Raw genomic sequence first — 15,256 nt, 5'->3', positions numbered from 1 at the left:
TAAGACTTTCCCAGCATCTTAGTGAAGGAAGTCACTGTGCCAAGCTACTCTCAGGTTTGGCATTTTTCCCATATGGGCTGGTTTCTTTCTCTTTCATTCTCACTGGGTTGATGTGGAAAGGCGTTAACCTTGCATTAATAACACTTTTTTTGCTTTCCTTTATGACATCAGGCTGAAAAAACAATTAAGATTATTACAGTTCAGTTTGAAGAACAGATATACAGTCCTTAAGGAAGATTTGTGACATGTAATCAGTAACATTTGGTAGTTCTTGGAAGCAGAGACCTCTCTCTCTCTGTCCCAATATCCAGGTTGTTATATTCAGCCTGTAAATCAAAACAATATGTCTGGACCTCCTTAGTCTGCGTCTAATCCCCTGTCCATAGCCGCTCGTTATCTGCGGGGTGGGGGCTGGTCAAGGAGAGACCCGTCTCAGTGTTGGGTTTAACACTTAAGCATCTTACTTCTAGAGGCTGGAAAGCATGGTTTTCAGGAGATGCGCCAGATCAACACCCAAAGGAGCAGCTAAATATAGAAGTGCATGTGCGATTAGCAGAGTGTGAATCCTGAATGAATGGCACAGCCCTGGCAAGACGGTGAAAATGGGGAGTCAATGGCACTTGCTGTAAAGAAGGAATTACTCTGACACTCTTCCGTCCAAGATGCTGCATTTCTTCACAGGCATTAGTCTGTGCCACGCCCTCTGAAAATGAATTGTCCACACATTTTAATAGAGCTTTAATGCACCTATCGATTGACCTGGAAAGCTTTCATACCGACGTGTTTAATGAAATGCCTGACAGTCCCTGTATCTGTAGCTAAATTTGTACTGCTTTGAGCAAATAAAGAGTCCTATTTCTCTATTAGGTTTGGTAGAAATCAAACAATGACTTCAATAAACTGATTCTTGAAAGGAGAGGGTTTTTACAGATATTTTTAAGTTTATCTGACTCATCTCTGCCAAATATTTTCCAGTCATGCCGTTCACTGTCAGCTTCCACAAAGCAGAGACGTCCAAACAAAAAATAGACAGCGCACATACAGAAGCACGAGTCACATGTAGTCAGTTTTTCAGACCCAGACCTACAGATATGCAATTTACAACATTGTCATTTTACAGTATGTCACTCAAAATGATGTTTAATTTAATTTTGGGAACAAGCACACTAGTTACATGTACTAGGAGTAGAGCAAAGCACAAGAAGATGGGTATTAGAGAGTTAGATTCATGGTCAGCTGACTTTAAAAAGGCATCTGGCACACTTCTGTGACTGTCTGAAGAAATGCAACCCTCTCTTTGCAAGGACAGAGATGTGATGGATTTGGAAGGAAAAAAGAAGTGGCTAAAACAACAAGAAACTGAAAGCATGTTGCTGTATTGTCATGTTTAATCATACAGATACAAATAGGGTGTTTAACCCCAACAACACTTTGCCAGCAGGGAACAATTTTGGACTTCTTTTGTTACTATCTTCACACTGGAAAGGACGGATGTAACTGGTAAGATGAGAAAGATGAACAAACTACATTTATACCCATTACTTGTAAACCAAAAACACCTCAAGTTTTTTTTTCTTTAAAAAAGTTTGCACTGTGGAAGGAGAAACTGCCACTCATTCAAAAGGAAGCTTTGACATATGGTGCAAAATGGCAACACTCAAATTCACCACTGACATTCACAAACATACCATTACCATACCATTACCACATTAATTCATTTAACAGATTTCTGACATATTTACAGAAAAATCATGTGGGGGAATGGAACAGGACCAAAAATCTGGTGAAACTGGGACAACTTTGCTACTTCTTAATCTTACAGTTTTCAAACATTTAAAAACACGTCTCACCGAACCCACTCTTGTTTTCACAGATTAAATCGTAATCTCACAACACAGCGGTGAATAACTTTTTTTTTTTTTTTTTAAGGACTGCAGAGCTGCCTATGCAGTAAATTTGGCAGATTGACCTAAACCACAGAACATTTAAGAATGAATTTACATTCAGAAATTCAATAGTTTCAGTTCAGCATTAACATGAACCAATCACAGCCGACATCAAAACCCCTCTAAATGAACCTTAAATCGGCTTTACCTAGAGTTGATCCTGAACAGTCACACATATTTCATAATTAGTACACCATTATAATCTGTAAATACAAAAATAAACAGAAACACAAAAATACCACATATTTTTTCACATGTAGAAATTATAATAACTGCATTAATAAATAAAAAAAAAAAATCATATATGAATTTGCAGGACGGATTTTGCTCTGTTTGCATATTTGTGTCTTTCACCTTAAACACTTTGCTGGACATTTTATATAAAGAGTTTCTGCTTTAAAAGGTGCGATATGTAAGAATTTTAGCTTAAAACATTTAAACATTAACTACAATTATAAACAGAATGTCGAGAAATACCAGTTTTGATGTTATGTCAAAGACGTGTGTGTATTGTGTTGCAGAGACATCTCCTGAGGTTAGCATGCTAATCATCTACCTCTGGGTCTATTTTCCACCGGTCCAAAGCTTTCGTGCTAGCAGTGTAAACAACAACACTTCCCTGGTAATCTGGCTAGGTGCACAGCTAACAGAGCTAACAAGCTTACAGTAGCTACAGTTATGGATGTGTAACAAAATAGTTATCAGCAGTTAGCCATTACTCCAGTGACATGCTGAACCTATTTATTGGGAGTATAAATTCAACAGGTGACCAATTACATCTTACATATCGCACCTTAAAGGGAAGACACTACAGGTGAATGAAACAGGTAAAAAAAAGTTTATGTTACATTACCATGAAATTACTCCAGCTGGTGATCATGAAGAGAATTGTGTTTCTACCTGGGGAAGTTTTCTGATATTCTATGTTTGAATATGCAAGTGCGGCTAATCTAGTTAAGCTATTGAATCAAATATGCACTAGTTTGCATACATGTTTTCAGTAGTCTTAAACAAGACATGTTATGGGAGCAAAATAGCCCAAAATCTCAAACTCGAACCGAGCATGAAAAAACATGCTTTCACCTGTAGCGTCTCACCTATGTTTAAGTGTTAAAATGTGTGTGCATAAATATGAATCTCTCTGTTTGGATCTACATGTTTGTATGTGTACATTATTATGAGGCCATGGCGTCCTGGAAGCCCCACGATTCTAGCAGTGAAACCTGGAAGGTCTCAGCACACAGGGGCGGGTTGTCAAAGGTGGCGCACCTTCCAGTGCGCCCGTGGTTGAGCTCAGAGTCAATGTAGAGAGCGTTGCCTTCACCACCACCTGATCAGACACAAGAGCACACAGTTTTACTATACATTGTTCAGTCAAAATGTGGAATTAAATATGGTGAAGGGTTGACACTAAAATCCCATATTTAATGTGTTCCCATGTTTTAGATGAATGTTGAAAAATCCTCAACTCCACTTTACCTGCCGTGTAATAGAATATCATCAATCTAAAGACAAGCACCACTTACAAAGGGACCAGAATTTCCACATACAGTAATAATCCACTCACCAATGATGATGGAGTCAAAGTTGCCAGCCATGAACATGGAAGTATTCTTGGAGTTGAGGTTGAAGTGGCGGGCGGACAGGAAGGGCGACAGGTCTCCAGCAGGCTTCTCCGGCTGCTGTAAGCTGTTGTTCTCTGCGTTTTGGCCCTCAGAGGAGGCTGTGTCCTCCTGGTCCTGAGTCTTGGTGGAGGATGCTAACTCAGGGTGGCGGATCACCACCCACTCATAGCGCTCCATCTCTGGCTTCAGCTGGCAAAGGAAACAGGCATTCATCATCAGTTACAGAACCTAGTATTGCACATTCAACAGAGCAGTACTGCACATTTATTTACTTAAGAAGAAATACCCCTTTCGCTGAATCACAGCTATAGAAGGTGACAAAAAAAATGATCATAATACAAACAATTCCCCTGATTCTTCATCAGGCAGTTCATGTGGTGACCTGATTACTTGGAAGGGACACCCCATTTACACCTGGTCATTAAAATACAATCTGTATCCGGACATGTTATCAGGATAAGGAATCACACTTACAATGTGCTGGCATTAGAACACAACATCCAGTTGTTTTCAACTAACAGCTGTTTTTAACTAACACAAAATATAGGTTGTTGGTCAAATTTAGAAAGCGAGCAAGCGATTACTGATCATGTGTCTACTCCTTGCCACGAAAAAATCATTATTCAACAGGACCACAAGACAAAGGACGGCAATATGGGCAGGCAATGAATGACAAACAAATAACTGTGGGTGCGACTGTGTGCACTTGTTCTGCAACACACCAGGACAAACTGACACGATATTTTTTGATATGAAGAAAGGAATAATTTAGTGTATTTTATTTGCTGTATTTACAAAAGGGGACAAATATTTAAGAATTTATCAAAGACAGCGTTTCCCAAAGTTGATAAACTTTCCCTAACTAAACAATTCCCAAAACTCATTTTTTTAAAAAGGGAGTCTGGGACCAATTTATCACCACCTAAAACTACTCATGCAAAAGGTTTTCTTCTAAAGGACAGAGATCTGATCACAAAGAGGATATAAGGCAAACACAAAGGCAAGATTGCATTGTTTGTTATCTGGATAACATGTCCAGATACATACCAGGTGTAAATGTGGTATAAGGCTCTTCTTTTAAGCCTTCTTACCTCTGCTCTCTGGTCTCATATGAATACAGTACTTACAATATCAAGTACTGTCAAGTCGCTGTACCACATATTCAAACTGAGCTTTAAAGAACTGGTTTCAAATACTATGCTGTATGCTTGTTCTTGTATACTGGTCTCGCTTGAAAAACATATCACGATTTCCATGAGAATACCTGTCTAAATAAAGGATTAAATAAAACGTAAAAAAAAAAAAAACATTGGATAGACATCATCAGTCATTGCAGACTGTCTCCATTTCCGTCAGGTGTCAGGTAAAGACCAGGACAGATACTACTGGATCAAGTTACAGGAGTTTCCGATCTGCGTGTACGTAGGTATTACTGGGTGAGACGACTGTTTTCTGGTGTGTGGGCTCCCACAGCCAACAGCTGTGCATCAACACAAATAGCCAAGTAAATAATTTATACAGAAGGCATTAGAGAGCCAGGCTGGTTTGATATTTCTATTCCTAGCCAATTTGTTATGCTTGGCAGAAAAGCATGAGGTGTGGTTGTTATACAGAGGAAGACATAGTACTGTCAGACTGGTCAGTTGTGACCCACTAGGCAGGCTTTTCCAAATGAGAGCCAGACAGATGAACCAGGGCCAGTGACACTGTAATCAAGAACATATAAAAGTAGAGTGGATGCTGCCCTCTGGTGGTTATAGTGGTGCTACTGCTTTAAATGAATGACAACAGAAGAAGACGAGATTTGTTTTTTTGCTTAGAGGAAGTAAGTCAAAACACTAAAACTGAACTCACCCTGAAGACAAAACACTCCCCTGTTCCGAAGAAGCTTAGTTTGTTTCCTCCTCTCTTTCGCTCCTCCCAATCTGTGGACAGGAAGGCTCCGCATACCTGTGGCAAACCAAAAAAAAAGCTTCAGTAGGTTTATCTCTTCAAAAGAACACCTCAAAATGTATACTCATGGAAGATTTCTATTTGTAAGCTGCCAGTGTTCGGACTTTGATTCGATTATGGGTTAACAAAGGGATCAAACGACAATTAAACGTGCAATTATCACCTCTGTCACTGATTCAAACAGTTCAGGATTGGTATAAAACTTGAGTCTATTTTCAAGTGGACAAAATTACTGTGGAGTTTTGTGTAGGTCAGTACATAACTGCCTGAAGCAGACACCACGAGCAATAGCAAGTTTTCTACAAGCATGTTCCACATTTTACTGATAAAGAGTCTGAAACAAGAAGCGCTGCTGCGACTGCACTTGACCTCACTTTGTAGCCTGAATATCAAAGTAATTCTGCACTGACTAAGGCTGAGTACAAAACAGAAAGTGTAGCTCTTCAGAAAGTATTTAACCTTTAGAAGTATTTGTGTTTAATTTAGATTCTGAGTGCGTTCTTCCTTTTAGACTTGTCATCTAGTCCATGTTTAAATGTCAGGGAAATTAATCATTATGAATTCCCATAGTTATCACATCATGATGATATTAAATCTTTGAAAGTGTTTTCAATCATATTAATAAGCATCTTCATGAGACAGTTTGTTTTCTGTGTGTGTGTTTCTTACATCGCCATCTGTGGTCCGGATGAGGAGCAGAGTAGGTTCGTAGCCTTCACAATGTGAGTAGAATCTGGAGGAAAATGTGAAAGTTTAACTCATTCCAACACCCACTACTGAATCTAATATTAAACATATATCATAGATTATGTCATTACAACAGACATGTACTTTGGGGTTGAGTTTGCATGCACAGTTAAAGGTGCAATTTATAAGAAATGGCCAGGTAGCTTAAAAACTATAGGGGGCAGCAAAACTGCTGTTCATTATACTTGTTGCTATATTTGTATGTTACGACTACCTGCTGTTAGCAAGGAGCTTATAAAGACATGGAGCTAAGTGGTTCGATTGACTGACAGGAGTTTGCCTGCACCATGACCTCAGGTCACGTGGGAGTCACAGTGGGCAGCGAGGCAAAGCCATCTCCCAGTGAACACAGCTGGACACCAGACTGAACTCTGAACCTCTGAGATCGACTTATGCCAGTATGAAGACAGGAGATACAGAACGGAGCTGATTTACAGCAGGAGTATTTTCACATCTCACCCTGTGGATTGAGTATTTATCTTGAACAAACCAGAGGTGACTGTGGAAAGACAAATCAAGATGGTTTTCTTGGGTTTTATTTAGTTTATGTCAAGTTTAAATGAAGTGCGTCTTCTGCAACACAGTACATAGACATAACATCAACACGCCATATCTTACAAACCGCCCCTTTAGGTAAAGCTCTGGTTAAATACAGCTAAGTGGCTTCTTAATTACTTCATTAGAGACTAATTAGATCTGTTCCATACAGAAATAGAACCAACGAACAGGTGGGTGAAGGATGCTTGATATAATGACTGCATGATAGTAAAGGCAGGCCTCCTGGTTACTGCAGACAGAATATAAGTGTCTAACAGGTTAAGGCAAAAAACCGCAAAAAAAAATAAATGTTGACTATATTTTCTTCTTTTTATCTTTCATACTAGAAGCACAAAAGTAAAAGAAATGCCTGTGTGCAAACTTAAAATGTTTTTCTTCTTTTATCAAGTTGCATGTGTTCTGCCTAATACAAATGGACACTAAAAAAATCTAAGAAACTTTATGACAGCAGTCCTCGCTAATTCTTTCTTATTTGCAGTTTTGTTCCAAGTATACAACCTTTTCTTGCCTTTCTTTGCTCTGGCATTTCTTTCCAGCCTTTTGGTCGTAGCAAATTCAAAGACTCGATACTAAACAGGGCCTGCAATATTGACGTTGAGCAGCAGCCAAAAGATGGATCAATGTATTGAGGTAAGCGCTGGACAGTGTACCTATTCAGGCTGCAACCGTGGGTAGCGGTGGTGAAGAGGAGTTGTGGTTGGCACAGAGCAAAACGCTCAGGGATCCACGACCAGATGTCTCGCATCTCCTTGGCACTGACAATCTCCGAGGAGAAGGTGTCAGGGTTAAGAGCCAGCTGCACGTTTCGCCTAAAGACAACGCAGAAAGAGACGAAGAGGTACAGAACGTGAGGTGGTTCACAAAGCTTTAAAGTCATTTGAAGCAGATGGAGTGTGTAAACCCACCTAGAACTGTGAAATAACCAATGAAGGAAACACAGGAGTGGAGTGAAGACGAGACAGAAGATGGTGGATGGAAAAACGTGGCACAAACCAAACAAGAAGGAAACAACAGAATGTGAGACAAGAATGCAAGAGCAACTTAAACCATTCCTAAGAGCATGGCAGAGTATAAAGCATGAAAAGGACATTCAAGCCAGTGACGCAAATAAAACTGATTACATCATTCATCTACTGAAATCTATCTTATATTCTCTGGTGTACACTTGGGATAAATTGTATCAAAATAGTCTAAAATAGTCCTGTTTCAACATCACATTCCTCTCATTCTCCACATACCACTGTGATTTAATTTAAACTCCAGAAACTGTGTCTTCATGTAACCAGAGCAACAGACACGTTAAATTGAATTTAATTTAAGTATTCATACTGTGCCCCTGTCATCTCAAATCAGTAAATATACTGTATTCAAGTCATCTTCGCAAAAAGTGAGGGCTGTGGGTTGACATTATTATAAGATTACCCAAACACAAAAGAAAAGGAAGAAAGTGGCAGCTTTATTTTGAATTCATGGTCGGTCTCACAAGGCCTCTGTCAAATCCATAAATCTTTAAGTTTGATATCAAAATTATCCAAAATCTGACTGGAAAACCAGAAAATACCCAGGAGAGCTGAGTAATTCTTAAATGACACAATGCTACGCCCTTGATAACCTACAAATATTATAGATGCATACACCAGAAAGATATCCATGCGATGGATCATGCGTCCTTTCTGATCCTAGATAGGCAGTAGATTTGCTAGGTAAGGCCACACGAAACACTGTCCTAGTTTCTACATTAAAGGCAAAAGAAAGATGCTCACAATTTACCAGACAAAAATCATGTTATTGACTGTACCGCTTCTGTTTGACAGTGATTCCTTTCTGCTGCAGGGACTTCTCATTTGTGAGCTGTAGCAGGGTGATCTCCTTGCGGCTAAACAGACGGATGGAGAAGGCCTTCTCTAGTAACTTGTCCGGTGTGACGGTGGAGGCAATGCCCTTGACAAAAGCTTGAATGTCCGCCCTTACTTTGTCTGAATCCTGTGGCTGCTGGCTGCCCTGGCCTCCCTGGACTTTATGCTTGCGGTAGAACTTGAGCAAGGCTATAGCTACACGGTAAAGAACCTTGTAGCCCTCCACTAGGTAGACATCCAGGACCCTGACCACGTGGCTGAAAGGCAGGTCACCCAACACCCAGCGCTGCCAGTCTGAGTAGACTTCAAGCACATCTTGAGCTGTGGCCACAATCAATTTGTGGGCGGCTGTGCAGTACTTGTTGGCCAGGTCACCAAAGGTCATGCAGCTAGACTCATAGGCCAGGAAAGTCTGGTCCAGCAGTCGTTTGCCCGGCTCGTTGCAGGCCAGTATGCGGCTGATGTGCTCGAAACACTGAGCTTCGTCTTTGCTTAAGTGCAGGAGCATTGACGTGACAGCTGGTAGTGATGGGCAGTGGGAGATATCTGGAAACTGTCCAGCCACGCAGTTGATAATCTGATGTGCTGAGGCTACTGCCTCTGCCTTCAGGCAGTACCGCGGCACAGGACTTCCATCCACAAAATCTGGAAGTGGGATGTGGGAGGAGGGCTTCTTTGTGCCTGCATTTCCCATAATGTCACGATACACTTCTGCATCTGGGGTAACTGTACGACAGGGAATGGCTTTGATGAGCTGCTGGTAGACTTGTGCCCGAAGTTTGTGGTTTTTGGCCCAGTAACCCTGCCGGGCCATCTGTTTGAACTCTTTCAGGTCTTTACAGTCTACCTTGGTGGGCCCGCTGCTGTTGGCCAGATCGCCCATCTGGTTCCAGTCCACAAAGCTGCCATATTCTTCTTCGGCCATGGTGCTGGAAACTTGCTGGACTGCCCGCGTGGGAAGAGAGAAGGGACGCTCCGGGGTGTTACTAACCTTCTGTCCTCCCCACAGCAGATAACTAGCCTATTTTTCTAAACTGCCCATGATGGTTACTGGAAGACACAAAGGAGAAAAAGAGGAGATTAATGTGGGTTAGGGTTAGGTTATTATGAAATAACTGCAAAATCTGAGCATATAAACACTTACATTTTCTACAGTTAGGCATGTTTCATACTGAGCAGCATCAAGTTAAGAAAGTTAAACACCAAAATCTCTTTTTTTTCTCAAAAAGTTTACTCAAACCGATTATCAAAAACTAGGCATATTAAATATGTACTGAAAAACGTTAGCCCATTTCACTGATTTGATTAATGCTCTTGTAAAGATCTTCAGATGGAAAAAAAGCATGTACATGCATGTGACACTTTGAAGTGAAAACAAATCAAGTAAACCCATAGCTGGAAAGGAATGCAGTCCAAAGCTATTTTAGCAATAACGATACCATATGACAGTGTGGTGATACCATTTATGCTTTATATAAATAAAATGCAACAGAACACCCAAAGAAATCATAAAATACAAGAAGCACAAAATAAAAATCTACAATAATAAACAACAACTTAAAACCAATCAAATAAGTGGGCTACTCAGATAAAAAGTACATTTTGAGAAGAGAGAAATGAGAACTGAAAGCGAGGCTTCAGACATGGCCTGTATGGTTCATAGATGACCCATGATGCAGAGATGCATCTTTGGTAAATTGAATTGGCCAGACCGGTACTGTATCTCTGGTGCTGAGGGAAATGTAAACTTTTTGTACGCTGTAAGCAATACATTTAAAAACTGATTCACTGTTAATTAGTTTCCGCTAAAGAAAACCACGCGATACATGGATGGAGATGCATGTCCAAAGATCACTAGGAATATACAGTGTACTGAGAACAGTTTTCGTACAATCATCAAATCATTTAACACTGCTTTTCAACAAGTCACATGTGGACGCATGTCCAAAGATCACTGGCAATATACCAAAGATGACAGTCATAAAATCATCATTTCACACTGCCGTCCAGCAAGTCACATGGAGGTGCATACCAATACATTCCAGCATTTAAACTGGAAGCATTCATGGCGAGTCTGAAGAAAGATTAACTGTCCTACTTAGAAGTTATGTTAACCCAATGGTGCCAGTTTACCTTTGACACATGATGAAATTTTTCAATGGTACACTTGAATCTAGGGCTGCACAATTACTCAAAATATAATCGAAGAGATGCAAGTGCAATATCCAAATCACAGACAGCTGCAATTTTCTCGATAAAGGTAAAATGTATGACAAAACAGAATTATGATGAAGTACTGTAGTACTGCAGAGATGCCTTGGCTAAAAACCTGTTTCTTGAGTGGAAGAAAACATGTTTATATATGAAAAGAGTCTGGTACAGACTCCAACAAATGTCACATCATCCTGATTTTAATAGTTTTTTCTGTGAAAATGAAGATTGTGATACAAAAATGATCATCCCCACTAATCACAATATCTATCAAATTAACCACAATATGATTGATTGACCACATAGTTCAGCGTACAGAAACTGAATTGGTCAAAGGTCTCTTTGACATTTTAGTCAATTTATTAAGAATCAGGCAATATATGCCTTCTGCGAATCACTTAGATGAAGGTTCACTACACCAAAGCCTTGAAACATTGTCTTCTAATACATCATGTATCCATGCAAAGGGAGGCATGACTGCATTCAGTACATATAAGTTCAAATGCTGTTTAGTAAGACGTCAGATTGAGCAATTTTTACTTCCAGTCAACCAGCCAAGCCCTTTAACCTTAGTGCTGATCATTTAGACACTTCTCCTATAATAACTGATTAACTTTGCATACTGTTTCCTGAGGGTGCTGGAGCTCTAGTCCTACAGAGTAGAGTAGTATCTGGTACAACATGTCTCCTACCGCCTGGGTCTACGCTACTGAATACTGTCTGTGCCATGGTCCATACAGGAACCAAGAGTTTGTTTTAACAACAACAACAACAATAATAATAAACTTTGTATTTTGATCTGGAAAGTGCTTTAAAAATAAAGTGCTTTGCATAAATAAAATGTAACAGAACACCCAAAGAAATCATAAAAAACAAGAAGCACAAAATAAAAATCTACAATAATAAACAACAATTTAAAACAAATAAAATAAGTGAGCTACTTAGATAAAAACCAGGATATGTACCCGATTCTAAGTACATTTTGAGAAGAGAGAAATGAGAACTGAAAGCCAGGCCTCAGACATGGCCTGTATGGTTCATAAAACACCAGCGGGTGTTCAGTCATACTTTACATTCTTACTCATAAGGTCCCATTTCAGAATTGTATCCTTATACTTGTGATTGTACTTCTAGGTTCGGCTTCCTGGCTAAGGATTAAGTCCAGTCAAAGGACACAGATGTTTCCAAGGATATCGTAACAGAATCTTGTCTTAGCCTTACTGTTAAAACAGTTACTGTATTTATCATGGCATTACAGTAGGCTATATTATGATTGCCACTTTGGCCATAATGCTATATGCTTAACAACATTTGCAGCCAATACATGTAAATGAGAGATGACAACATCAGCATGTGTTCATGCATTTTGTTAAAATCCTGTACCAAAATCTAGAGACACAAAAAAAGCTACAATCAGAATTATTCTTCCAATGCTATAGGTCATCGTAAGGTGACTGATCTATTGCAAATGACATTTCCAACACTTTAGACACTGACTAGAAAAGGGAAGCTAAAAGGAAAGCTTCCTGAACTTGAACTGTGCAACTGTAAAACTGAACAGCGGGGTTAGGTAATGTTGCTGTAGGGGAATCTGGGATTTTAATATGACATATCTATATCTTGGAGGCTCAGCAAACACAAAGATATGAGCATAGGAAAAACTAATGCCATATTACAGTATCTGTGAGTACAGGTGTGTACACAGAAACTGGACTGACAGCTGCAAATGCACGCAAAGCTGCGTGGTATTTTTAGCCGAACAACCTATTTTACGTTAGCTAGCCAGCTGAGGCGATAACACGTAGCTTATACGTTAGAGGAGGCACACGGGTCACAGGGTATTTAACATTACCGCCCGACTAAATCTGATGCACCCTTTTCCATTCACAGCTGCCAAGTTAGCATTGCTAACGTTAGCTAGCTGCAAGCTGACCCTGTCAGTGCATGTCAGCAGCTAACGAGACTTCAACCACACACACACACACGCACACACGCACACACACACACACAAAGCTGACGTTAGCTACCTGACAAACACAACACGCGCACACACACACCATGCAAATACTGACCAACAACAAAACAACGTAGTTAGAAAAAATATGCTTGCTAACGTTGCTGCAGCAGCTAGCATGAACGTTACCGACCACAAATTAATATGGTCCGCAGGCTGTCTTGGAGTTTGTTGACGTGAGGAGATTTCGGCTTCAATTCGTGGAAGAGCGATGCGTTTAAAACACAAAGCCGACGACGGGAGGAAGACTTACCTCTACCGCACAGCACAGAAGACCGGTGAGCAAACGATACATGACTGAGAGCAAGAAAAACTGGCGTTATCCTTACCTGGATGTGAGATGTCTTGAGACGTGAGGCTGCATTCATATTAAGTTGCCTCGCGCATGCGCAGTGCCTCCGATCCGTCTCGGTCCGCGTCTGTGCGCATGAGAGGGGCTCAGGTGGGCTGGTTACATACTACAGCCACCTCTGTGTGCAGTGTGGTCACAAGAGTGGCTGAACTTCTCTTAGAAAACTGGCAGGATTTGAATAATAAATGAAGAAAACCAACTGGATTATTGTCTAATCAGATACTGTAATCAAACAGTGCTCTACATACCCTTTTTAACCACTTAAATCACATTCAAATATACATGCACTTCCATAAAATCTCTATTAAAACAATCAAAAGCATAATGTCTTATTTTGCATCAAAGAGCAACCCCAGCACAGATATCTTCATATTCCGCCAGAAGCCAACTCTCACTTCTCTGTGACCGTGCAGAGGTTGCATGACAGATCACAGTATCTGGTTTGTCTTGCTTATTTGCAGACATGCTCTGTCAAATAAGCCGTGGCACTAGGACAGGACAAGACAGGACAGGAAGTACCCTTGCAAGGGCAACAAACTCTGCCTTTGTCCTGCACTCAAAGCAACCGGCCAACACATGACAGTTATTACTGATAATTAAATTGTGGAACCATCACTGCCCTGCACAACAACTCGGGGTTAAATGTTGTTTGGCCTCGTCTCGTTGCTCCGGCTGATGTTTTTCATGGCCTCGTTCACTGTGACCTTCTTAGGACTGTATTATAAGAAAAGTTACAAAGTTAGACATCTGAATGTTCAGATTTTACAGAGTGTAACCTTAAAACTGAGATGATAGTCAATCCTTAAGTCTATGCCAGGGATATAGCAGCATTTGGGTGGAAGCTTGAGTCAAAAGATGAATCCTTCTACATCTCAGCAATCAGTCATTGTGCAGTATGAGGCTTCTTAATGATACTGATTGTGTTTTTCCGCTCTTGAAGATACAGAAGATCTTCATAGCCAAGGTGGCGCCCCAACCTCTGACTAGCTTGTGCTGATCTCTTTGGCTTTTGAGTGTGTCACAAGAGGTATGCAGAGCATATACTGTATAATCTGCAGGAACTCCATATCTTTATGATGATTTAATATTTAGTTTCAGCCTGTGACATTTGGATCAATCTGAGACAAAGAGTGTGTTTGTCTGCATGCATGTGATGGCATGTGAGTGATTGTGAAGGACACCGGGGAAAAATGACCAAAAAATTTGGGTGTGAATGGTCGTCAGTGTGTGTGTGTGTGCGTGTGTGTGTGAGAGAGAGAGACAGACAGATGGGTGCAAAGCCAGTAAGCCTTTAGGTCCTAGCTTATGGAGGTTTATGCTCATCAAATCCTTTCGCTCCCACACACTGCGTGACGTGACATCACTCCAGCCCCACCCCATCTTCCTGTCTCACACACACACACACACACACACACACACACACACACACACACACACACACACACACACAATGCTGCACAGATGCATAGACATGAACACACACTCGTTTGTACACACACTCTACATACAACTGTTCTTTCATATCAGACCTACAGTAGACTGTGAGATCTGATCATCTCCACATATTAGACCAGTTAGTCCGGTGGTTTCCTCTAAACATGCACACTTAAGAACAAGGTTGTACTCTAGTAAACAGAGAAGATGTGCAATGACATTAATAGAATTAAATACCCCTCTGTAGCCGAGAGATATCAAAGACTTCTGGTAAATTACTTTGACTGGGATAAAGTGGGCAGTGTTGTAATGTTATGAGATTTTCATCATGCTGTAACCATTTCAGTAAAAACATCCCTATTTTACTGTATTACAGTATTGTACAATTATTGTTATCAGCTACAATGACCCTAAAAACATCTACTTCCGTTGTTTCGGAGGATGCTACAACGCATTGGTGAGGAGATAATGACTGAAGCCGACCCCAGCTTTAAGGGAATGAAAACAGAGGGGTTTTTTTCTGGTTGAAGAAATGCTTAATTATAATTTTATAAAACATT

At 40.4% G+C, this 15,256-nt stretch overlaps 1 protein-coding gene across 2 annotated transcripts; it reads right to left on the bottom strand.

Annotated features, from left to right (window-relative positions):
* Positions 1-1,366: 1,366 nt before the first annotated feature.
* tbc1d24 (TBC1 domain family, member 24) lies at positions 1,367-13,316 on the bottom strand. Of its 2 annotated transcripts, none has more exons than XM_084342457.1 (7): positions 13,240-13,316; positions 8,628-9,735; positions 7,480-7,638; positions 6,194-6,257; positions 5,426-5,521; positions 3,514-3,760; positions 1,367-3,276 (listed from the first exon to the last, which is right to left on the bottom strand). In XM_084342457.1, exons 2-7 carry the CDS (start codon positions 9,608-9,610, stop codon positions 3,122-3,124), a joined length of 1,704 nt encoding a protein of 567 aa, XP_084198583.1. In that variant the 5' UTR covers positions 9,611-9,735; positions 13,240-13,316; the 3' UTR covers positions 1,367-3,121. The 2 variants fall into 2 exon arrangements, with proteins under 2 accessions (XP_084198583.1, XP_084198584.1); XM_084342458.1 differs by lacking the exon at positions 13,240-13,316 and adding an exon at positions 13,164-13,235.
* Positions 13,317-15,256: the final 1,940 nt, after the last annotated feature.

The sequence above is a fragment of the Pagrus pagrus genome (genome assembly GCF_965226575.1).
Source record: "Pagrus pagrus genome assembly, chromosome: 21".
Taxonomy (NCBI): domain Eukaryota; kingdom Metazoa; phylum Chordata; class Actinopteri; order Spariformes; family Sparidae; genus Pagrus; species Pagrus pagrus.
This window is presented reverse-complemented; position numbering and strand designations above follow the sequence as displayed.